This window comes from Aptenodytes patagonicus, chromosome 3, assembly GCF_965638725.1.
Source record: "Aptenodytes patagonicus chromosome 3, bAptPat1.pri.cur, whole genome shotgun sequence".
In the NCBI taxonomy this organism is placed as follows: Eukaryota; Metazoa; Chordata; class Aves; order Sphenisciformes; family Spheniscidae; genus Aptenodytes; species Aptenodytes patagonicus.
This window is the reverse complement of record NC_134951.1, coordinates 102,271,300-102,296,227: the sequence shown is the minus strand read 5'-3', so window position 1 is coordinate 102,296,227 and position 24,928 is coordinate 102,271,300. Positions and strand designations below refer to the sequence as shown.

Genomic DNA, 24,928 nt, shown 5'->3' with positions numbered 1-24,928 from the left:
TTTTTTTTTTTTTTTTTTTTTTTAAAAAGTTTCCCTTCCCCACTCCCAGAAAAAGATGGCCATTGTATCAAAACCTTGAAAAGCAGTTGAACAAGAAAAGCAGAACTGAAGACAAGAAACAGTTTAACACAAAAAAACCGATTATGTGAGCCTTCAAATAGGAAAAAGGACAAACACAAAAGAAGTCTTCATATGGAAGTCTTTATGCTGAAGCTCTATCATTCATTCTCTCACTGATCATTCTGGAGAGCTAGAAAAAGGCTGAGGCTCAAGGGATCTCTATTTCAAGCCCAAGTAAGGCACATCATTTAAAACTTGCTACTGAACTGCCAGCAGCTGACATTTACCAGAAAATTTTAGTTTGGACTGGGGGTACAACTCCATTCCTTCCCCACTTCCTGCTGTTTCAGTTCACATCATGGAGCCATCCCTCAGAAAATAACCTTCATTGCTTTTGGACAAAATTAAGCTTAGAGATACCCTCCAAATACTAATGGGCACTCAGCTCATCAGACAACAGTACATTTAGTCAAAATTAACTTGCACAAGTGCATACAGAGTGGACACGCTCCTCAGCACTCTTTTGCTTTACCGGTTTCTTCCTTCTGCACTGCACTATTTCCTAAGACAGACACAGCCTAACTTACCCAGAGGTGTTCTCAAGAACAATTAACTATCTTTCAGAAATGCTATCCCACCTCTTACCATCTGTATCTCTAGTAGTCTAACTTACTTTGTATTGCTGCAAAATCCCCAAAGGATGCCTTTTAAATGAGTTTCCAAGTAACTCCTGCTTGGTTTTATTTTGCTCCAATTTATAAAGCACCTGGGAACTTTCTTGTATCCTACAAAATAACTTTTAAAACAAAAGCAAAACACAGGTAAGGCAAGAACCATTGACAGATAAATAAGGGAAAGGGGGATTTTCAGCTTTATTTCCAGATTGTATTGCTTGTAATTTTCAGAAAGTTTGCATACAGTATAACATAGAACAGATCCTTCTCTCTCCACCCCAAACCCAAGTTTTTTGCTGCCCATTTCTCTTGCGACCAATCTTTTCCCCTCCCTCTGCACCTCCAACACCTTCCATCTTCCTCCTTAAATTCATGCCTAGTCTTCTCCTCCCACCTCCCCATTTTCTGCAGAACATATGATCCTCTATGAAAAAAGCTCAATTAATGCATGTAATTTTTATAGCTTCAGTGTCTCTTACAGTTTGACTCACCTCAGGAGTGCTTCCCCCAGCTCTTTTATTACCCACTAGTATTATTTCCTTTCTTATTACACTCCCTCTAACACAATTTTTCCATCTCGTATTCTTCCGTCTGCTCCAGGCAAGAATGGAAAGAGATGACTTCTGCTCTTTTGTTTCTGCCAAACCTATTCCCTCATTTTTCCCCTGTCTCAAATTAATTATTTTCTCCTTCCACACTGCTTTCTTTTGCCATTAACATCTTCCAAAACGTTCTTTATACATACAGTTTCCTCATTTTAAGCATATTCTTCTACCATGATCTCCCATACATGACCTTGGCAACTTCCACAATGTTGACACACTCAATCCCCACAGCCTGTAACAGCACAGCCACATGTCATGCTGTTCCCTTAATATTCCTCTACTTTGTCTTCCAAGTCAGGTTGCTGAGGCTGATCAAGTGACTGCAAATTTGCCTGAGGTCTGGTAAGTTTACGTAAGCACGCTCTTAGTCCACAACAAAGGCACCACAAGGTTGATTGCTTACTCCACGGCACATTGCTTTGCTATTAGTAAAGCATGCATATGCTGACAGGTTAAGTAATACTCACTACCATCCATGAGCAAGTTACTGTGCCTATTGCTTAGTATTTTGTTTAAGCCATCCTTGCCTGTGATGACTTGCCATCATTCAGTTGCGTAATACATACAACATAGTCCTGGTCTTAAGAGCTTCTGCTCTTTCACATGAGCAACTTCATAACATAGTCAGAATTATTTTTTTAAATGCTATATAACTAACATAATAAGCACATTAGACATTGTATAGCGTTTTAAATTACCTTTCTCAGTAAAGAACATATCTGTTGCCTTACTGACGGAGACTGGCTGTTCAAGTTGTACATAATAAAAAATTGGATTAGTTCCATTTCTTCCATAGACACAATTTCCGTGCTACGATGGGTTTCACAAAGCAAACCTAAAGCATCAATGCAAACCTGAAAGATATTTAGACGTTAACCACAAAAGAGTTACAGATACCTATGATGACACCTTTGTTTTAAAACAGTGACAGCACAGTATTTAGGATCAAAGAAATTATTCTAATTTAAAGACAAAAAAAAAATGTTGTCCCTCTACCTGACTGTGCTGATGAACTAGACCCTGTCTTATACATTCAGTGGATACAAGACCATTGTTCATGATATTTGAAAGTTCCAGGTGTCCATGAGCCCTGGCTGTTCTCAGGCATGCCATCAGTGCTCCAAGCGCTCCTCTGGTACTGCAGGAGCCTAAAGAAAGTGAAAAACAGTAATAATTATAGTTTGATTAACACAATAAAACAATGTACTAATTGCAATGCTTGTCAGAAGCTCCCCATACTTCCAACATATGACCCCTAGCCCCCTCTTTTATTTTCTACCTTGTAAACCCCAAAAGACACTCTGTCACAGATTCAGCTAGTTCCAAATTGCCTGGTTCCCAAAAAGCTTCTTCAACATGTCATATGGAAAAAGGACCTTGTGATGTCTCACAAGCCATTATTTTAGAATTACACTCAATTATGTCAAAAACTACAAGAAAATCATAAGTCTTGTATCCACATATTGCAACAAAACCCAATCTGTAAAGCCCTGTTATTGGACATGCCTGTGTAAGAAATAATAGCAGAACAGGAAAAATAGCAGAAAAAAATACTGATAGGTAACAAAGCTTGGCACACAAACAGAACAATAAGGCAGTTAGAATACTAATTATTTTGCTCATGGCATGAAGACATACTTATGAATTCCACATTGAAATACTAACAGCAGTAATAACCATTTGGAATTTTTCTCCCAAATTAATTCTAACAAAATTAATAGATCAGAAATCACATTTCTGAGATTGTTTTTTTAAAAACAATCATAATTACAAATACATAAAAATTACAAATTACATAAAAAATCATAATTACAAATACGGTATTTATTTTCTTACCAAGGTTAGCATCTGCAGAAGCCTGAAGAATTCTAATCATGTAGCTGAGACTGTCAGGGCTATATCTGAGCAGTTTTGGTAAATAGTAATCTATTATATAAGTAGCTTGGTCATGGTTCCCTTCACAGAGTATCACAAGAAGAGGAGAAACCCAGATGTCATGCCACTGGTCAATCCAGGTGCTTTCTTGAAAACTCGAAGTAAAATGGGCTTTGTGATTTGTAAACATGGTTTCCAAAAGATCACTAGCATAGGGTGCAAGAGACTGATCATTCATCACATCCAAGATTTGTGCTGGAATTGTTCTGTCCAACTGTAGTATATTTTCAGTGCCCACACACTCCACAAGACAGCCAAGAGAAGCGTATTTCCCTTTCACGTGCCATTCCAAGCTTAGTAAACGCTTTGTCAGCCTTGCAAAGAATGGGTCTGATTTTTCATTGGATCCAGTAATTGTGGTTCGGTGTATCTGAAGAAGATTCTTGAATATCGATTTGGTTTGGTGTCTAACAGCATCCAGAGGGTGTTCCCAGTGTGTATAAATGTATTCCAGTAGCTTCCCAATTATGTCCGAGTTCCCATTAAGTTTGATTTTTAGATTTGGGGAGCCTGAAACGAGGGCAGCTAGTGCTGAACTAGTCCAAATAGCAAGGATTCTAGACAAAGACGTTGCTGTACTGGATTCTTTTAACCTTTTAAAAAGAATAAACAAAGAGAGTTCATTATTTGCATTTGTCAATTTAAAAAAAAAAAAAACAAACAACAAACCAACTTTATTTTAAAATAATTATTCATCACATTAGTTTACCTCACACTAAAACAGGTAAGGAAGCACTAACCACTCAAAGAAAAGGAACTAACACAAAAAGGAGGTGATGAATTGTATGTTGCAAAGTGTATGCTCGGTCACTTGACATGCTGTTATCTGGTCACAGCTAAAACCCCTAAATATAGGGAAAAGAAACCTGACCAGCCACTACACTTGCTATTTGAAAAACAAAAAATAAAAATTAATATCCACACGCTAATATTTGAGCAGCATTATGTTACTGCATGCTTCTTGAAAATATAAGGAAGACTTTTCATTGCCATATAAACCCATAAAAACTGAGTACCATATGTGCAAGAACAAAATCACAAAACTGACCTCCAAGGCAGGAGCAAAGGTTGAACTGAATACACATTTTAATCTCCTATCCAATAGTGCTGGTAGTCCATTAGATGCAAGCAGTCAATGCTTGCAAGCAGAACAAAAAAATTTAAAACTCATCTTACTTCAAGTATTCCACTCATTGGCACACTTTGTTTTCTTCTGTACTTTTAATAGCATAGGAGGTGATGTCTTGAAAATAAAGTTTATCTGTCTACATAACAACTGATTCTGCCATACCTTAACATCAGGTAGTTGGTAAACTAATCCCGCTTACGTTGGAAAAACAAAATTTCATTTTAGCATGCAAGGGAAAATTGTAACTTAGAACTATCTATGCAATATCAAGACATTATATTTTTCAAACTTATAGAGTTATTCTGAATACATTAAAAAAGGTGACACGATCTGTGGCAGAAACTAGTATCATTACACTGAAAACATCAAAGAGATATTCCACCAGGACCATATGAACCATGCAAAAATACAAGTAAAAAGATCAACCCCCTCCTCCCCCCAAACATGAAACAATACAAATCAAAACACAGGCTTACTCTGAACTCAAAGACAACAAGACTGATACGATATCTAACAATAGTTTCTCTCCATTTTCACCCATGCTGCCATTCTTCCACTCCAGCATAGCCAGTGCTCCATGGCAAAGAAAGAGAAGGACCGAGTCAGGGAGTTCTTCCGTACACAGAGTCCCACAGTTACTCACAAACCATGCTGGCACGCCTGCGTGTTTCATCGACCCAAGAAGCAAGTCACTGACCTGTAATAGCAAAATAACACCCATTACAGTATCTCAGCACAGGAGGAAAGCTGTTCTGTGCATAACTGCAAATCTTGGAAGATCTGAAGAGATTACCTGTACATAGTTTTTCTCAAATTCAAAAACCTAGTTGTCTTATTTCATACTGCAAGGAGAGAATAAAGGATTTATACTCCAGCAGAAGACTGATACAGAGGTTGGCAGGTCCCGCTATCAGTATCAGCAAAGCCTCTGAACACTGGTAGCACTGCATAACAACACTATGACATTTCACAGTCTTTACCAAAGAAATACACTTACCAAGGAAGGTAATTCTTCAACTGGCTCATACATAGCTTTAGTAAACAAAATAACTGCCAGTCCTGAGGTAGTCTGAACAGTTTGCAGGAGAGTTGCTACACGACAGAGAAAGATATTTTATGTTAGAATGCAGCAAACATTGCGTGCTGGAACTATGTATCAAAATTATAAAGATGGTATTGAATTTTCCTAGACTACTTGTAGTTGTATAGTCACAAATGTGTAGCGTCCACCTGGATAGCAAGTATTAACAAATTTATACTCTACTGTAATAGGAAACTATTAATACCTTTTAACAGACAGAAAAATATAGAACTGCCCAGTAAGAAAAGGACTGTGGCAGAACCTATTGACACTTATATTAAATTCTATTATACAAAAATACCTGTATAAGAAGTGAACACAATTAGTTATAGTGCACAAATAAATAGTTCTGACAGGATAATTCATACAGATATGTAAGTTTTTGGTAGACACAGACATTCGGTGAGTCTCAAAAGTATTTCTGTTAGTTTCTAAATTATTAGTAATAGCATTTACCTTGTTTTTTTGTAGTAGGACAAGTTAAACTGTACACTCCAAAATTATGATCTACAAATCATAGCTCGCCCATAAACCTCAGCAGTTCAATTTCCATTCAAGCTAGACCAAGTTTTTATAGGTACAAGTTGTGTTTACTACACAGACAAGACAACTGACTTAATAAAAATATTTGGTTTTGAATGTTACTATCTTACCATCCATTAGGAAGTTTGCAGAGCTTTTCAGTAAACTACACATACTTTGCCAAACAAAAGACTCATGGTGTTTCCAAAGACTTCCCTGGATATTTTCTTGTAATTTCTGTACAAGCATCATCGAAACTTTAATGGCTATCAGTAAATCGTGCATCAACTGAGTCTGAGCAATACAATTTCCATGATTCTTTCTGCGGGGAAAAAAAAAAAAAAAAACAAACAACCAGACTTACACACAAAAAGGAAATGAAAATCATTCTTCACCAGCCCCAGAAAACTACATTCTGCCAACTTCAGATAAGTTAGTTTTTACCATTAATTCTATTGTTTGAGTTGACCAGATACGTAACTATAGGAAAACAAGCAGCAGACTCAAAGGCAGTGTTTTAAAAAGAAGTTAACAAACGTAACGACAAGTTCTACTACAGTTTCTGCAGGTTCCTGTGACAAACTCATTCAATTCTGCCTGAGCAGAGCTGAACTTTTCCAGAAACTTTCCAAAGAGACCAACAGAACACAGGGCTGCTCCTTTCTCATTTTTCAAGCAGTTCCTCCCTGCGCAAAGCATATTTATATGATTCAACTTTCTTCTAACATGAAGACAGACAACATGTAAACTTTTCATGTACAAAACACTCCACTAAGCACCCTTCTCCCCTGAGTACATGATGAGAGACCACAGTGAAGAGGCTTCATTTTATGCAATGCTGGAAAACGTCAAGATAATAAATGATGACTGCTGTGACAGACTAAACAGAATATCAGTACAGAATTAAACACTCATGGAAAGTGGAAGAGTATTACTCTACCTGAATTTTAGTAAGCGTATCTATTAATTACAGTGTTCAGTCAGAATTCAGATAGCAGAACCACAACGCAAAGGCCTCCCTTAAAAGTAGTAGCTCTAACACAGTATCAGTGCCTTAAATATTACCGCCTTTAATTTTCTTCCTTTCCTCACTTATTTTGTATCAGCATATTGCCACAAAAGAAACTCAGCAGCAGCTATTCTTTATTTAAAATAGGTATCATTGTAAAATGACATTCCCATCTTTCATCAATGTATGGCTATCAAAGTGATATTCCAAACCATACCAGATTATCTTGCAAGAGTGAATTAAAAACAGATTAAAATACAGCTTATATTGAATTCACTTGCCTGTTTTCTTCCTGTATGTCAAGTAGCGACTTCTGCAGAAACTGAAGAACTAGTAAAAATAATTACGGTATGAATTTATTTAAAAGAGAAACAGAACAGAAAAATTCCAGTAAAGCAATCACACATACACATCGTACCCAGACACAGTGAACAGTTATCCATATAGTGGCATTTCTTCCACTCCATAAACAAATTAAATTGAAATTACAGTGCAGATCCAAAGATGCCATGCTAAGGCAAAATCTCAAGCTGGTTTGTGACAACCTGGTACAAAACGAGAGTTTCCAACCCACTTGGTCTAATCCTGCGAGGTATTGAGAGTTCTGGTTCCTCAATGAAAAGCTGAAATTACCAAGAGCTAAAGACAGAGCAGCAATAAAACATCCACAGGAAGCTGTGAACTTTATCTGCATGCTGAAGGCACAATGTGTCAAGTTATCCCATGTTACCAGCAGATCAGACTTCTGCCAAATTACTGCCAAACAAAATTCTTGCCGCAGCAGGCCTGGGCTTGCTATGGTCAAGACTGGCTGTTAACAGCTCAGCGTTACCACATCCAACCTCATCATGAGGCACTGGACACAGAATACTTCACATAAAGTAGCATCAACTACCCCGGCCCTTTAAGAATCACTCACTGGTACCTTTTCAGATTTATATCTAGGGCTGCTCAACAAAGCAAGATTGAGCCCTGGAAATTAAAGGTACAAATCAAGGAAGGGGAAGTCTTTGACAAAAGAGTACCATCTGTGGGGGTACTAGTTATTAAAAATTAACCAGGAGGAAATCATATCTGATAGATCTTTATGCCTACCTCACGTTACTTCTTCACATACAACCCTTCCCCCAATAATCTACAGTGAAACTTATTTTACTATAAATATAGCTTTACCTTCTTCAAACAGGTTCTTAATACTTGCTCTACCTAGAGAAAAGAAAATATATTTTAACTAGTGAATACTGGCCAGTGCTATCTGTTTTACAGAAATAAAGATGTAAACATTACTATTAGGTCCTGCACCCAGATGCAAACCAATGTTGAGCAACTTAAAACAGAAGACAACACATTCAGTGTCATCGTACCTAAGCTGAAGTCCTCCATACAGGAAGCAAGGTTGTCCAGTACTTTTCTGTACAAATATATGTCTGTGGTTTTCAGTTCTTCCCTAAGGCAGCACACAAAGCTTTGTATAGCTAACGTCATAAACCGTTCAGGAAGACCGTTCAGTGAACTGCAACAGTAAGAAACAGTGTCATCAGTTAGCTCACACCGAGGTGTTAAATATCCACGTGACTAAAGTCAACGTCAGCTAAAACTCCAATAATAGATGGATGTTGCTTCCTGCATGAAAACATATTCTGTTTTAAAACAAACATACACGTTCTGTGAAAACCTGTCAAAGGGGTGTAAAGCTCTGGCATGCAACCAAATACAAAATGGAAGCCCTGCATCTCTCAGTGGGACAACAAATGTTTTCGGACATAGAAATGAAAAGAGCTAACCGTTGCATCTTAAAAATATTAAGGTTCTCATAAATTAGCCAAAGAAATACAACAGTAATTTTGCAACAGAAAAATTTAATTGCAATAAAAATAGGCATAAGAAACCACAGTTTAGTTATGATTCCTCTGAACAGCCTTCTTTTTACATTGTCAAAGTTGAGATTTTCTTTTTTTAAACAGAAATATTTTAAATTTCTACTCTAATATTGAATTTTAAAATTCAAAGTGCTAATTACACACTGTTGTCTTTCTAGTAATGAAACAGACCAAAATAATACTTCACTTTGAAGTTATTTTCCAATGATATATTGCATTATTTATAATTAAGATTTTTAACTAAGCAAGAAAGAAAAACAGTACATATTCACATATTAATACCACAAATTTTCAGTAATTAAACTACAGCAATTTGTAGTGAACGACAAATTACTGACTTCTACGTAAGGACAGCATTTAAAAAAAAAATAGTAAAGGCTTACTACTCAATTTTTTACCTTGCTAATACTTTTTTCAAGGGATTCTTCACACCCAATGCAAAATATGTCTCTCCTAAAATATCCAAACAAGCTTTAACCATGGGATCGCATGCGGAGTTTTGATCCATCTTCTTTACCAACGGCATAATCTATATCAACAGAACACATGACAACAAAAACTCTGGATATACCCTCATCATTAACAGAGGCAGAATTCCCTCTCATCCAAGTATATGGTACAAAACTGTCCTCTCTTTACCACATCTTGTTGAGTTTCAGGTGTTGAATAAGGTTCCAAGAACACCTCTGATACCAAAAATATATACACACAAACAAAACAGGAAACTTGGTATCACTTGCCTTCCATCGTTTCCAGTAACTGTAGCCCTTGCTAATTTAAGTACTAGAACTACATTTCTACCTACTGCACGTGCAGCAGTAACAACTGCTTTTTTTCCTGTTCCCAGGAATGTTTAAAACATTACAGACTTTATTTTAGAATTGTATTTCCCAGTTACCAAAAAACACACTAACAACAGTGAAGCCTTACTTGTTTAATACACTGGATCTGCTGGATGCCATTGCTCAGCTGTGCGCAGTGCAGAAGCAGAGATGCCAAGTTTTGCTCTTCAGCCTTTGAAAACCCTGCATTTGGAAGAAGAGTCTCTTTTTAGCAAGGAATTACAATAAGCAGTATAAACGATACATAATTTAGAGTAAGAAATCACTGCTTAATTCTTAGGGTTTTTTCCTGTTCCAGTAAACCTACCGGTGCCACAATCCCTTCTTAAGTCACCTTATAACACCTTAACACCAATTTTTTTTTTTCCTAACCAAAAAAAATACAAGTTTCACTGCAGCGCAATAGTAGGCCTCATCTTCAGTATGAGTTGGAAGGGATGTCTGGAGGTCATCTGGTCCAACCTCACTTGCTCAGGTAGGGTCACCTGGAGCAGGCTGCCCAGGACCATGGCCAGACGGCTTCTGAATACCTCCAAGGATGGAGACTCCCCAGCTTCCCTGGGAAACCTATGCCAGTGCTCAGTCACCCTCACATTAAAAAAAAGTATTTCCTGATGTTCAGAGGGAACCTCTTGTGTGTCAGTTTGTGCCCACTGCCTCCTGTCCCATCACTGTTCAACACGGAAAAAAGCCTGCCTCTGTCTTCTTTACACCCTCCCTTCAGATACGTTTACACATTGACACGATCCCCCTGAGCCTTCTCTTCACCTGGCTGAACAGCCCCAGCTCTCAGCCTTTCCTCGTAAGAGAGATGCTCCAGGCTCTTCATCATCTTAGTGGCCCTTTGCTGGACTCTCTCCAGTACATCCATGTCTCTCTTGTACGGGGGAGCCCCAAACTGGACACCACGCTCCAGTTGTGCCCTCACCAGTGCTAACTAGAAGGCAAGGAGCACCTCACAGTAACTAGTATTCAAACCTTGTATTACTCAGTTTTGGGTTTGGTTTTTTAAAGTAAAGATCACTGGAAGTTTATCTCATCAAACAAAAAAAAAAAAACACACCACAAAATAAAAGAGCATTTGAACAGTATCTTTAAACCAAGTTAACTACAGGAAATACGAAGACTGGAAAAATACACTCAAGATGACCTCCAGAAATCCCTTCCAACCTCAATCATTCTGTGATTCTTTGAAATTCGGTGTTATGCCACATATTAAGGCTACTACTTCAGGTAGCACTGAATTAAAGGCCTGCAACTGGGATCACAAGTAGGACTTTCTGCCACCTTCACACCAATGGTAACACAAGGCAAAGAGCTTTCAAACCAAAGACACGGTGCTCTAAAGGATTCTTTTAACTCTGCCAAGATAAGAAGTCATTGTCATTACAAAATAAACCACAAAAAAAAAAAAAACAGCCAACAAACACACCCAAAACCCACAAAACAAAAACACCAGAAATAAAACATAACAAGAAAAAAAAAACCTGATCAGTTTCAGTAGCTACTCAAACAGAAAAAGAAATTACACATTAGTTCAGGAAGAAAAAATACTTACTCTGAAGTTTTTCAAGCTGCTGTTGATCAAGAATGAATGCATCTACCTGAATTTCTTTCTTTTTCTTTAAAACCATTTTTAGCTGATTAAGAGACACCTGCTCAAAAAAATAAACAGGCCACATTGTTTTAAAAGCATAATTACAAACACTTCCTATGATAATGGTCCTGAAATGTTTATTACATTATCTGTGCAATCATTTTTCTTTTTCCAAGATAATAGCTCTCTTTTATCAACTTCAACTATTTCAAGCATTTTGTCCAAAATTCACCCAGACTTCATGGCACAAAATGGAAGACACAGAAAACGGGACTTCAGGATTTGCTGGATGAATGACAAACTGTCTCACTGGCGTTTTTACTGTACTTGTTATGTAGCCTGTGGCATGCCCCTGGATCACAGTTTGAAAGTGTCATGCAGAAGCATGGGAATTACACCACAAAACTTCTGCTGCTCTGTTTTATTGTTCAAAACTCATTTAACTTGATTTAATGTAAAGTTAGAACTGTGTAGCAAAGCAGTTTAGTTTCTTTAAAACATATCAACCAGTTCTGTGTTCACTATAATGGAAGTTATACATAGCAAGTTATTTTTCTTCTTTAAGGTAATGACAACTTAATGTGCACTACAGCTTCACTGACTTATGAGCTCATTATCACCGAAGGGTTGAGGTTGGAAGGGACCTCTGGAGGTCATCTGGTCCAAGCCCCCTGCTCAAGCAGGGCCACCTGGAGCCAGTTACCCAGGACCGTGTCCAGGTGGCTTTTGAACATCTCCAAGGATGGAGACTCCACGGCCTCTCTGGACAACGTGTGCCAGCGCTCAGGCACCCTCACACCACATCCGGTGCTTCCTGATGTTCATAGGGACCCTCCTGTGTTTCGGTTTGTGCCCATTGCCTCCTGTCCTGGCACTGGGCACCACTGAAAAGAACCTGGCTCCATCTTCTTTGCACCCTCCCTCCACATATTTATATACACTGATAAGATCCCCTGATCTATTATCTAGTCCCAGTTGAGAGTGATCACAAAGCATAACCCTTTTTTTTTTTTTCCTCTTCTAAAAACAGGTGGCCTCAGTCCTTTTCCCCAGGCAGCGGGCGCCACACGACATGCCCAGCTACCAGCCCGCCAGGGCGGGGGGGTCGCCGCCCGGGCAGGGTAACACACAGGACAGCACCGACAACCTTCGAGCGGTCTCAGGAAGACAAGAGCCTGACTTACAGCGCCTCACAGGAAGATGCAGCCGGGCCCCGCTGCCGTGCGAGCGCTTCACGCTCTCCCTGAGAGCGGGACCGGGACGGCCCAAATAACCCCGCGCCCCACAGCAGCTCCCAGCGCGCTGCCGGGTCCTCGGGCCGGGCCGGGCCGCACCCGCCGCCGGCTCAGGCGCAGCCCCCGGGGCCTCCCCCCGCCCCGGCGGCCTCGCGGCGGGCGGCAGCGCGGGCCCGGTGCGCAGCGGGGCCCGGGGAGCGGCGGGCAGCGGCACCGGCACCCGCCAGGGGAAGCGGTAGGGCAGAGGCCGGCCGCGGGGCCGCCGCCATGGAGGCCGCGGCGCGGCGGAGGGCGACAGCAGAGGGGAAGGGAAATGCCGGGAGGACCCTGCCCGCCCCTTACCCGAGGGGAGACTCACCCACGGGCGCCGCTTTCCTTCCCGGTCTCCGCCCGCACCACGTGCCGCCCGAGAGGGCCGGAGCCGCCCGCCGCCAACCAGGGCGCGGGGGCCGCACCCGGGGCGCTCCCCGGCCCGGCCCCCTGCAGCGGGCCCCGGCGCCGCCTCACGCCGGGATCGACCGAGGTGGTGCTGCCGGGGAGCCCCAGCAGGTGCCTCCCGGCGCCCGCCGAGGCTCCTGCGGCGCAGGCGCCGGCCCGGCGCCGTTCGCCATTTGACCGCGCCGCGGTACGGCTGCCCGCTGCCGGCTCCCGCCCCGGCGCTGGAGCATCGTCCTTAGCGGCGCTGGCCGCAGCGGGTAGCCGGGTCTCTTTGGAAAATAGGTGTCTTAACGAAAAGATAAACCAACGCGAGAGTCGCTGGCCTTTGTAAGGCACGACTAGCTTTCCTTATTTTAAAATGTACCCTCAACTTTGGGAAAAATCGGCGGTCACTTTGGTGTATCTCATGATGGCAATAGCTTGTGTCTGAGCAATTACGCTCCCTTCTCAGTTCCTGAGCTTCCCCAGCAGTTTCAAATGGATGCTGCCTCTTTCGGAGCCTAATTTGTCATGTGCCCTTGCTGGACACAGCGGCTGGTAGGCGGCCCTCCGGAGCCGACTACATTTCGGAGCCAGAGGAAGCAAACCCCAGTAAAGCATCCAACGGGAATCAAGCTGCTCTAGTAACGAATTCTTCCTTCCCTCTTTCTTTCCCTTTTTTTCCCAAGGAGCAGAAAGAGGTTTGAATAAACGCTTTGCAAAAATCCAATACACTTCATTTGAAAAGCGCCCTCCATTTGTTTCCTCTTAACCATCTCTCTCGATCCTTTACAGCAGTACCTAATGTCTCAGTGGCTCCACATGTTCTTAAACTGTAAAATAATTAACAAAAAAGTTCTTTTTTTATATATAAGCATTTCATTTTTAGCCAGAGCAGTTTTTTTTTTAAGTTTTCAACATCTGTGTCAGGTGCCTTTCACAATCCTTCCAGGTCCCATATGAATATAATGTAAGTAACAAGTACGTAATTTGCAAGCAATAGACTACCAAATGGGGATGGTCTTTCCCAAGTCCATGAGCTGTATCTGGCAAAAGGGAAATCTTGCGTGCATTGTAAATATAGTTATTGCAAATGTGGTTATTGTAAAATGCCAGCTCAACATAGTAGTCGTGCTTCCATTAAGATTTAAGAACAACAGTGTTTTGGTAAGGAAAAGGGAGGAAATATAACAAAAACCATTCTTTGCCACTTGACTTCCACCCAACAGTGATTTTCTTAGCAATCTAAAGCAGCTAGAGTCCACGAGAGTCTGTTCAGGACTTAAATCAAACTTCTGGACCCCCCTTTCACACTTCAGTCTCACAGTACCTTCTGATTTCTGACATGGTAATGGCCAAAGGAACTGAGAAAAGGTTTAACCATATCCAAACACATGGAAAACAATTTAACTTTTTTCTCCGTCGGTTGGTTGATTTTCCCTCTGTTTTGTGCTCAGCCGTTTCTATTTAAAAAGCTGGGCTATCTCCAGCTCAAAGAGAGATTGAATGCTCATATGTGATTTAACCTTCCAGCTAAATCAGACAACGCATCCTCATTTAGTGTAAGCAAAGTCTCCAACAAGCTAAGTCCCCAGTTCCTTGGGCTCAATTCAATACCTGCACAGTTCACATTCAATGTGATCCTCTTCCTACAGGTTCCCCAATTTCAGGGGAACCCTTTCCAGGGTCACAGCTCTACGTATTCTCATACAGCTCGTTTTCTGCCCCACTAGGGATAACTTTCCAGCAACTTCCTGCTTTCCAAAAAAGCTTTACTTGCCCCAAGTTTTTTCAGTTAGAGGAAGCATCGATGCCAGAGAGCTGTCAGGTAACACTCGAAGAATCTATGCTTCATAGTGCAATGTAAAGCAAAGAGTCATCTCAAGAAATTAAACCATAGCCTGCAAGACCCACACACTGCTCTGTTCCCCAAGAGCGCCACATTTCCAGTATCCAAAACAACTCACTTAGAACTAGCTCACATACCGCCTCTGAGCAGCTCACCAGGCATGGGTTATTAGGCTTAACTACCTTGAAAAGCTAAGTCACTCTGTTTTCATAATCTCTATTATGCTGGTAAGGAGCAAGAGACCCTTGAATTACTGGTGGCGTGGCTCCGCTGTGCTCTGCTGTGTGCCAGGGACCAAAAAAGCAATCGCAGTGTTAGAAATTGCTAGGGAGAGAGTAAAAAACAAACTAGAAAGCATCACTATGTCGCTGTATAAATACATACACACTTTGAACTCTATGTGCAGTGTTCATCCCTACACAAAAAGAATACAGTAGGACTGCCAAAGGTGTGCAGTAGGGTAAGAAGGATGGCCAAAGGTAGAGAGGGGCTTCTCTGTGAGGCCATTATCTTCACTCTCAAAAAGAAACTACTGAAATTGAATACAACAGAAATGTCTAAAATCATTTTTCACTGTCTCTACAAAAATAAAGGGGCATCAAATGAAACAAGCAGATGGCATGTCCAAAACAAAATTAATTATTTAAACCATGGAGCTCATCGTCCTAGGACATTTTGGATCTTGAAAATTATATTTGTTCAAAAGCAGCTGGACTAAATCATGGAAGAAAAAAAAACCACAAACCAGCAAAAGTTTCAAAATACAAAACTTCCGGTTCACAAAGTCCCTGAACCACAAAGCAACTGGAGACTGGAACAGTATTCTAGGGAAATGACACTGAACTTCCCTGGGCACTGAGGAGGACAGTCAAGCGACTGGGTACCAGGCTAGATGGTCCCCCGGTCTGACTGGGTACAGCCATTTTTACTGTGATGTCTGAGCATGTTTCTGCAATTCATCGGAAGTTTTTTTTAAGTGCTGGATTTATGTTCACAGACCTTACAGTTTTGACAAATCAACATCCACCAGTCAAAATCCCTCTCAAAGGAAATACTCTAACCCACACTGTTGGAAACGTTAATGTTTAAGCTGTAAATTCCAGTCTTCTTGAGCTATGCCTATATGCAGTAAGTAGAATGTTTTATATTTTAATTTTCTCTCAGAGGGAGATGATTAGCTTATAATTTGAAAATGCTCAGAAATCGATTATTTAGAGCAATATAGAATTTTACCACTCCGTGGCGCCAAACAATTAAAAAGAGGTTGTGCTTTTAAAGGGAAGCCATGGACCTTCTCAGAAGCCGTATTTTTCTTATGTAGAAAAAGCCTTTATTAGTAACTGAAGTAACCATACATTTTTCCATTCAAAAGTACCAAAGCACAAATACTAGAGGCTATTTAGATAAGATGCCATTTTTCTGTCACTGAGAGACAAGCCGTAGCCTTCAAAGAGCAACATTTTAAGACACGTCATGGTACTAACACGAATTGAACAGGAATGATCTTTCTCCCTTCCCCTTCTCCACTTAAACAAAACCTTTAAAGCCGTTTTTTGTCAAGAAAGAGCAAGTGATACTTTTTAATTAATTTGAACAGTATCTGAAGATGGTCTATTTCTTTCTATCACAGTTTTGTAATTGCAACTAGCATAAACAGTATTACGGGAACTTTTTTTCTATCGCAACTCTCAAATATACACGTCATCCTTTCAAAGAATCCACAGAGAAATGAACTTACAGAAGAGATTGTCTAATCTAAGGTTTTGGAATCACAAGATGTTTTCTGGAATATATTTTCCAATTGTAGGCATACATACCACTCTAAAATACCTAAACTTAAATGGTTGCAATGTTTATCTATGTGAGAGAGAACCAGAAAAAGCTCCATTTGTCATGACGGCAGTAAGGTTCTGATCCAGCATGTCAGAATCATGTTCCATGTACTCAGGAAAGTCTCATAAAACCCCCCAATTTACATTCTAGTTGCAGGTTTGACGATAACTTGGGCATCTCTGAAATGGAGCCAGTGGCACTCCTTGGCTTCCATACTCTAGATCAGATGTTTTGCAATACGGTGTTCATAATACTTCAAAACAAGTAAGGTTATTGTTTAATAAGACAATCAGAAACTTAGAGCTTACTTTCTTGCATTAAAGTCAATTATGGACAGTAAAAACCATACAACACGCACATCTTCAGTGTGCACCTAACTCTCTGAGAGAGGCAAATATTTCATGGTGTTTTGACTTTGGTTTATTTCAGTAGTGAGCCAGCTACCAGAGATGATCATTCCAAGGTGCAAATACCCAGTCTTGCAGTTTGCTTCTACAACGTAGTGCGTAGCACTGATATTTTTTGCATTTTCTGCACATATTTGCAAGGTTTATTGCACATAATCCAATAATAAATCCTCGGATTTATTATTGCTTGTACGTAACTTCCATTAGTGACAACAGCAAGGAGAAACATCTCTCTTCGTGAGACTGCGATTGTGTTTACAATAGTTTTCTGTGCTTATCTCATCTCTTTGCCTTTCCCCCTTGCATTCTAGTTACAAAACAAAGTTGTATTTTGTTCTATGTGTCCCAGTTGTTCTGCTGGTAATTTTATTCCCTTCAGTAACTGAACACAGGTTCTAGCCACATCTACATACTTCACAGATAAGGGCAGTTCAGAGGAAATCCTCAATATCCCTATTCCTTCTTCCAGCGTATTTTTTTCATGCCTTTTTACCCATCAGCATCGAGAGCTGCGTGACTGCAGAGCATTTTTATTATCTGAGGCCAAAGAAAATGTCAATCCACAAAACAAACAGAAAGAAACACTCATTGAGTGAACAGGCTTTGCTCTCCCTCTTGTGGTCTAAGCATGTCATTCACGTAGCCTTCGCTTTTCCGTACCTCAGTGCACTCTGAATTCAAACGCCCCCCGCAATCTTGGGTATATCTAGAGAGAACACGTCACTATTCAAGGAAACGATATGGCCCAAGTTTTCATTAAACACCAGTGTTAAATCGTTTTTTATAGCGTTTGTTAGGAACCAAATTATGATTTTTATTCTTTTGCCTAAATCTTTTAATCTAAAAAGAAGTTTTTTCAGTTAATTTGTTTTTAATATAGCTTGAACGCTCTAGACAGGAGATACCAGGTAGAAAACGGTTCACTTCTCGCTATACCAGCAATCATGTTTTTAATATGCTTTTCAGCGGGAAGTGTTCAAAAAATACATGAGGCACTTAGGAAAGTACCAGCAAATTAAGCAGTTTCAGTGAAGTTGTTTGGATACTTTAAGGTCACTGCAAGTGGAAAATTGGAGACTGTACTGAACTGAATAGGAAAAAATGAAATTGTGTGTATAACCAGATGGGGAACACTTGAGCTTTTAAGACCTTTATTTTTTTTGCAAACAAAAAAAAAATGCACTTTCACCGACTCACAGATGATTGTGAAAGCGCAGTTTACACAAGACGACTCTGCACACCTACATTAGAAATAAACACGGGGAGAATGGTGAAGTGTGGCCTGTTTATGTACCAGAAGAATCTGTAAAACATTTTGCCTCCCTAAATCATAACCCAAAGTACAATCTCTAAATCCAAATCAACGTGTGTATGAGGAAGATCCTGTACATGCCAGACAGGCAACATACTACTTTTTCTAAATACTTTTTAATACTTCAGGCAGCCTCTTAGAAGAGACCGAGACGGCTGGTTACCCGAGATGTACTCACAGCTCTTTGCAGCCGGAGGGGATGAAAAGCCTGCTGCCAACATGACTCACCAGCACGTGCACCTGCTGCTTCACCCCGTCCAGTACTAAAATGCAAAGTGTGTCATTACCTATTGGACACAGCAGCTCTGCAAGGCCAGTTCATCCCACAGTATCCCCACCATTGCCCTTGTGACTGCACGGTTCCAACCCTCGGGTTTATACCTGACAAATGACCTTCCACAAAAGGTGAAATTTAAATCGCTGTAAGCTCCAATGTTGGAGCTAATGAACTTCAGGACAAGCGGATGCTTCTTCCTAACGTAGCCTCCCCTTCAGAAATTCACACAAAGTCGGAGGAGAAATTCCTAATTCGCAAAGGAACTTAAAACAACTGGGATGGGGAAGGGGTAAAGGCAGGCCGTCCCTTCCGACGGAGGGGAGCGGAAGGAGGCAAAGGTTGGTGCGCAGCCGACCCCCTGCTGCACCCACCTGGATCCCCTCCGCCTGGAGGAGCCGCCAGGCTCCCGCCAGCCTTCCCCGCACAGACCAGGCCGTGCCGCGGTTCCGGAGGGTGGCCCGGCGGCTCCAGCCAGCCTCCATCCGCCCTCCGCCGGGCGCTCCCTCCCCGGCACCCCGTCGGGGCCAGAGCACGCGGGTGAGGCGGCGGCCCGCAACCAGCGGCCGTCTGAGGAAGAAGCGGCGGGACAAGGGCCCGGGAGCCCACCCCGCTGGCAGGACGCCGAGGCCGGGCCAGCCCGGTCCGCGGCGCCCGCCCGCGTCCCGGGAAGAGTCCGCCGGTGCCGAGCGGCTCCCCCCGCCGGCTCCCGCCGCCGCCGAGCCGCGGAGGCCCCGCCCGGGCGCCCCGCCGGGGGCGGCCCCCCGCTCCTCAGTGGCCGTCGCGGCCGTCGCTCAGGCGCCCGCGCCGCTCGCCGCGGGGATGGTGGGGCGGGCGCCGAGGGGCGCGGGCAGCCGCGACCCCGCAGCGCCCACAGCCCGGACGGCGCCCGGCGCGGCAGCGCGGCGAGCCACGGCCGCCCAGGTTTGACCTCCCTTTCGTTGCCCCCTTCCCTCCCTTTGCGAGCGGGGCTGCGCCGGGCGGGCGGCAGCGGCCGGCCCGGCCCGGCCCCCGGCTCTCCCCCGGTGGAGCGGCCCCGGGGGCGCCGCCGCGGGGTGTCGCTCCCCGGCGGCGGGGCGCGGCGGGACAGCCGACGCGGTGCCCCCGGCCGGCTCCGTCGGGCGTCGGATGGCGTCACGCGGCGCCGTCACGGTGGAGGGTGACGTTGTGTTAGGTCACCGCGCTGGCACTGACTGCAGTAGCCCGGGGGTGCGTCAAGCGGTGTCCCCACGGCAGGAGACCGGCGAGCTTGAGGTCGCTTTAGGTCCCTTAAGGTCCAGGCTCCTCTCGTCCGGTTGGCGGTGCCATTGCCGTATCCCTGCTATCCCCCCAAAAAGGAAAGCGAGAAGAACACAGCTTCCAAACAAACATGCGAAATGAAGTTATTTTTAAAATACCTACACCGTCAGCTTTCAGAATTTCATGTAAAAATTAAATATTCGTGCCTAGTGTGATGTCACACTGCGACCTTTAAAATTGTTGTCATCGGGAAAAGGATGCAAAATGATCTTCTGTGCTTTAATGCTGTTTGCTACACGCGTTTGACAGCCCTCTGCGGATGAGCCATCGGTTGTGCCATTTCCCTGGGAAGCCGAGCAGGCAGTGGCTCAGTAATGAGCTGGGAGGGGGGCAGCCTGGCCCCTGAAATCAGGAGGGCTGTCGGGGGTCTGCGCCCGGTGCTGGAGTGGGAGAGCCCTGGCTGACGTGTTGCTTCACGGGAACAACCTCAATATCTAGGAAGCAGCAGAAAAAACGTTTGTAAATCAGATTTTGAACGACATTTTAAATAGCTTAGGCTACAGTTTGTCTGAGCACAGAATTATGCGAAATGAGTCAAATGGAAAATAAAGTTACCAGTGTTTCGACATGAGTAAGGGCCCTGGCCAGCAACAAACCTGAGAATGACTTCCTTGATTCCCAAACAGGTCCACTTTGTGTCTCATCATTTCCTTTCTCCAGTCCAACCTTTATGGCTCCAAAAATATTTGAAAGGGCCGAGTTTGGGTGAAAAGGGTGGAAGAAAGGGGCCTGAAATTTGAGAGGTATGCTCCAAATGCATTGGGGCTGGTGAACATTTTAGGACGGTGTAGGGAACCCACCATGTACTGCGCAAACCCACTCCTATTGAAACAGAAGGACTTATCAAGCTTTCTCCAGCAGCGAAAGGACATACAGAACATACGGACAGAATATGAAGTGTTTAGTTAAATGCAGCTTTTTGTTAAAAACAGAGGAAAACACTGACAGTGCGATAAGGAATATGTAAATTTCTAACGTGCTTCAAAAAGCTAGAACATTGTTCCCTCCTTCCCCCTGAAATGTATTTTGATAATTTCCAAGCAGACGGCAAAGAAAAGGAAATTATATCAATCCCTTCGGGGAGAATGTGACATTCTGACTTCTTGAAGCCTCTGAAGAGGTTTATAAACTTAAAAAATGAAAAAGACGAATTTAATCTTTCCAGACTTGTCAAACTTGTCTCAATTAATTTTTGATGACATAATTAGAACTTACCGCTTTAATGTGTGCTTTTTTTCGTTTACTTTTCAAAAGATTTTATTTTTAAAGACTGGGGGAAAACGGAGGGCTTTGCGGTGGGAACTGGAGCAGGAAGAAGGGGAGGACTCTGTGTAGGTTCGACTGCTGATTCAGAGCACTCTATTAAGCCAAGAGAGATGAACTCATTTTTTTCCTCCCTTGGGGAATCAGACAAGAAACAGGAAGTCATTGATTCAAAGTAAGATCGTTCACTCCGCAATTGTAAACAGTGTATTATGTGCCTGTAAATATTTCCAGAACCCATTGGCTTGTTGGAAAGTATGAAGTAAATTATTATAATCTCGAACAAACATCCCACAATAAAAAGAGTTATTTTCAAACTTTTTATCTGTAATGTTTATACAGTGGAATATTAATTAGCTTGGACATTGAGAAACTACTTGGCTGAACGCATTGTTCGCTGCCAGAAATCCGTCTACTCAAATGTTTTGTCTGTTGAAAGACAAACATTTTTAACTCTACCCTGTAATATTGCGCCCTACGAAAAAGCAAAAATTCTTTCACTACTTGATCTGTTTGTGTTTTCACTACCACAAACGCTGAAATATCCTACTGTTAACCAGACGCTGGCTGAGTTCATCTCTGTCTTATGTAGCTGTAATTAGTCAAAAAGGAAAAACATTATAAAAAATCCTAAATAGACAGTCTAATAGGAAATTGTCATTCCTCGTTACTTAGGAGAGCAGAATCCAGGCTGTCTGTCCAAATCAAGCTGCAGCTGAAACTTCTGCTTCCTCTGCAAAGTAGGAGAAGCTGCTGCTTGGAAGTGCCACCTTCCCCCCTTGAACGTGGGGACTCTGCACAAGGAGAGAGGAGCGAGGATTAGGGACAGGACAGCGGTGAGCAACCTGGTTCCCTGACAGTCCAAGGAGTTTTCTGCCAAGCTTAAAAGAAGGGGGAAATGGTAAGAGGCACCGGTCACCCAGAAGGCTTGCAGTTGAAGTGATGGTGTGCTTAAAGTTTAGAATTCGGGTGTTGTAGGATCGGCTCAGGAAACTATTTTAATAACGTGCTTAAATCCCAGCGATGCCATGGGGATTCCTGAGTGGGGGATTCCTGAATAGGGATGGTTGTAACCTCAGGCTTTACAGCTTGAATCATAGCCTGCGGGACCAAGAGGAAGGGAGAGTCAAGAATGGAGCAGTTGCCTTCAGACAAGTGATAGTGGTGGTCCTCTTCTTCCTTCTAACTTAAGATACGGAATGAAAGGAACAAAAAATTAGGGTATGTGAAAGGAAAGAAAGTTTTGAGACAGTGAGAGTTTTTCACCTGCTTAGCTATGATGAACTTGAGAGAGTAATTTGAGACATTGAAAATTTAGAAGAGAACTAGAAAATATTAGTGTATTGAAGAAAAGTTAAGGACTTGTTGGAATCCTACTCATGACTTTAATCTCTCTTGCGATGCTTTGCCTTTTCCTTTTTTCTTCCTGGTGTCAGGAACAGCGGAAAAGATAAATCCATAGGTTCATCCCCTCTAGCTGATGAGAGCTTGGGGAAGGAGGGGAGCTGGGGCTGCCTCCTTCGACAGTGGGAGGAAGGGGAGTGCTTGAACCCAGGCTTCTGAAGGACTGGAGTAGTCATGGGGAGGGGGGCTTCTCAAAGACGTCGCTTATTAATCCATGCTAACTGGGTCAGGAGTTGCAGTATAGAGATCTATATGGTGCATGATTTTCCTGTGTCAGCCTCTTTCATCACACTGAAAACGGTTGCTACTTGCCTTTCCTTGTCAGTGTCTCATTGTCCATGACAAAGGTGACAAACGTGCAGCATAACCTTATGACTGGTAATTTTTTGTTTGTTGTGATCTTCCAGCTGCCTTCCACAGAATGGTGTTTTTATGGCTGTTTGTTATTTCAGAGATAAATTGAATACTTAGGGGGAATTCAAGCTTTATTTTCAAAGCCAAACCTACGTGTTCAGAACCCTGCAAAGGCCAGGGCCTTTGCTCACAAGGGAACTTCTTGGACTGAATGGTTACATTCAGCCATCCCCTTATTCTCTATTAAGCTGTCTACAAATAGTTGGAATACAACAGAGCCCAGTCCTTCTGCTAACACACAGATGATTTTCTTGGCTTCTCAGACTCAAACCATGATGAGCCAGCTCTCATCCTGAATAATTTTTCCAGCAGGGCTTGTCCAAAAGGGCACTGAGTTTAATTTCCAGAAGTCATGAGCAGTTAAAAGTAGATAAAGGCACAGATTTGAACCCGAAACATGTATGAATCAGGATGTCCTGAGATCTGCAACAGCTAATGTAAAGGGATTGTTTTTCATGCGGGCGACCCATTAGGGACCGTTTGCTCACCCGCCTTTACATTTGGAACCTTAAACTCCCCTTGCATCTCATTAAGGATATTAAATTTGAAAGGCAATTTGATTAAGCATGAGAATTCTAAAACACTTTTTAAAGAGTCATCTGCCAAACATTAAACTTGCATAAAGCCAAACGTGCTACTAACTCACAGGTAGTTACACCTATATAAGTCATTTTCTTAGCAAAAGCTCAGTTCTCTCTCTACAAGCCTCCTCTATGTAAGAAAGGATATATACAGTAGCTGAAGATTAAAATGCGTGACGTGTCTCTGCTTATCAAGGAAAACATACCGCAGCCCCAGAATAACTGAAGAAGTTGAATTATGATAAACCTAAATATTACCAACACGATTTCAGAAATCTCCCAGTTATGATAAGAGCCTTTGTAGGCTATTGTACTTCTAAGTTTTATGAAGCTGCACATGTACAAAATCCAGGGACATTCTTGAGATTTATATAAAATAGGTTAGCATGTATATTAAAAAAAAGTCAGACATTAAATACAGACTCAATTTGACGTGGGGATTTTTTCCCTTTCTTTTTCCAGCATAAATATGGCTGAACTTTCAGAGCCAGAAGGTACTGTGAACTGGAAGGAAAGATGTTTAACTCTGGAGTCACAGTTAATGAAATTTCGTCTCCAGGCAAGCAAGATCAGAGAACTGTTAGCAGAAAAGGTAGGTCTCATGGTATGAATTTTAATGCTGTATAAATGATTTTATTTGATGATGGGGAATGATCACGTCATGGTTTGAGATTACAAGTACTGGGATTTTTTCAGGAAGAAAAAAAAAGCATTTTAAAACAAAATATATGGAAAACAGGTATGTTTTAATGCTGTGAAAGAATTTCACACATTAAATTTGCCAGCAAGAAATGTTCACTTTCAAATAAGAACACACTGGCAACTTTCCTGCAGAGAAAAATACATATCCACTAATCACTTTTACAACATTGAAGTTAATATTTAACACATTTTCCTAAGTATTTAAGATCTGATTTAAGACACAGAAATCATTGGGGAGAAAATCCAGAAGTACTATTTTCCCCAGTATTCCTTACCAAATCATACAGTTTACCAGACTTGTTTTTCCTATAATAAGACATCTCCAACTATGGTTCATCATGTTTGAAATACAAAAAACCCACCATTGTACTTACCTGGCAACATTTTCACAGAACAAGGCAATTAAAAGAGTACAAGGGACAAAACATTCTAGAGAATCTTTGGGACTCTGTTATCATCAATATTGACTTCAGTGAATTTCTAGTTAAAAAGTTACTTTGTCAAAACTACTGTGTTCTGCCTAGAGCTAAACTTTCCATGAAGTGCTCCTCCCAAAAAGAAAAATAAAATTCCGATCCTTTTATAATATGTTAGTGACAATACT

The 24,928-nt window shown here is 42.0% G+C and overlaps 2 protein-coding genes across 5 annotated transcripts in view; one reads left to right on the top strand and one right to left on the bottom strand.

The window, feature by feature from the left end:
- Window positions 1–12,999, bottom strand: part of THADA (THADA armadillo repeat containing) — a 168,316-nt gene extending 155,317 nt beyond the window's left edge. The window contains exons 1-14 of one of the 2 annotated variants that reach the window (XM_076334455.1): window positions 12,928–12,999; window positions 11,296–11,392; window positions 9,826–9,920; window positions 9,294–9,424; window positions 8,380–8,528; window positions 8,189–8,221; window positions 7,293–7,345; window positions 6,138–6,324; window positions 5,401–5,495; window positions 4,880–5,100; window positions 3,176–3,867; window positions 2,336–2,487; window positions 2,038–2,193; window positions 734–856 (exon numbers count right to left, since the gene is read on the bottom strand). In XM_076334455.1, coding sequence (XP_076190570.1) covers window positions 734–856; window positions 2,038–2,193; window positions 2,336–2,487; window positions 3,176–3,867; window positions 4,880–5,100; window positions 5,401–5,495; window positions 6,138–6,324; window positions 7,293–7,345; window positions 8,189–8,221; window positions 8,380–8,528; window positions 9,294–9,424; window positions 9,826–9,920; window positions 11,296–11,371 — 2,163 coding nt within the window. In that variant the 5' untranslated portion in view covers window positions 11,372–11,392; window positions 12,928–12,999. Of the gene's footprint in view, window positions 1–733; window positions 857–2,037; window positions 2,194–2,335; window positions 2,488–3,175; window positions 3,868–4,879; window positions 5,101–5,400; window positions 5,496–6,137; window positions 6,326–7,292; window positions 7,346–8,188; window positions 8,222–8,379; window positions 8,529–9,293; window positions 9,425–9,825; window positions 9,921–11,295; window positions 11,393–12,927 lie in introns of those variants that run through there. The other variant, XM_076334454.1, reaches the window with a different exon arrangement.
- A 6,548-nt stretch (window positions 13,000–19,547) lies between these two features.
- PLEKHH2 (pleckstrin homology, MyTH4 and FERM domain containing H2) overlaps window positions 19,548–24,928 on the top strand; it is a 56,792-nt gene continuing 51,411 nt past the window's right edge. For all 3 annotated transcript variants that reach the window (XM_076334452.1, XM_076334451.1, XM_076334450.1), the window contains exons 1-2: window positions 19,548–19,585; window positions 24,085–24,214. In XM_076334452.1, coding sequence (XP_076190567.1) covers window positions 24,092–24,214 — 123 coding nt within the window. In that variant the 5' untranslated portion in view covers window positions 19,548–19,585; window positions 24,085–24,091. The remainder of the gene's footprint in view (window positions 19,586–24,084; window positions 24,215–24,928) is intronic.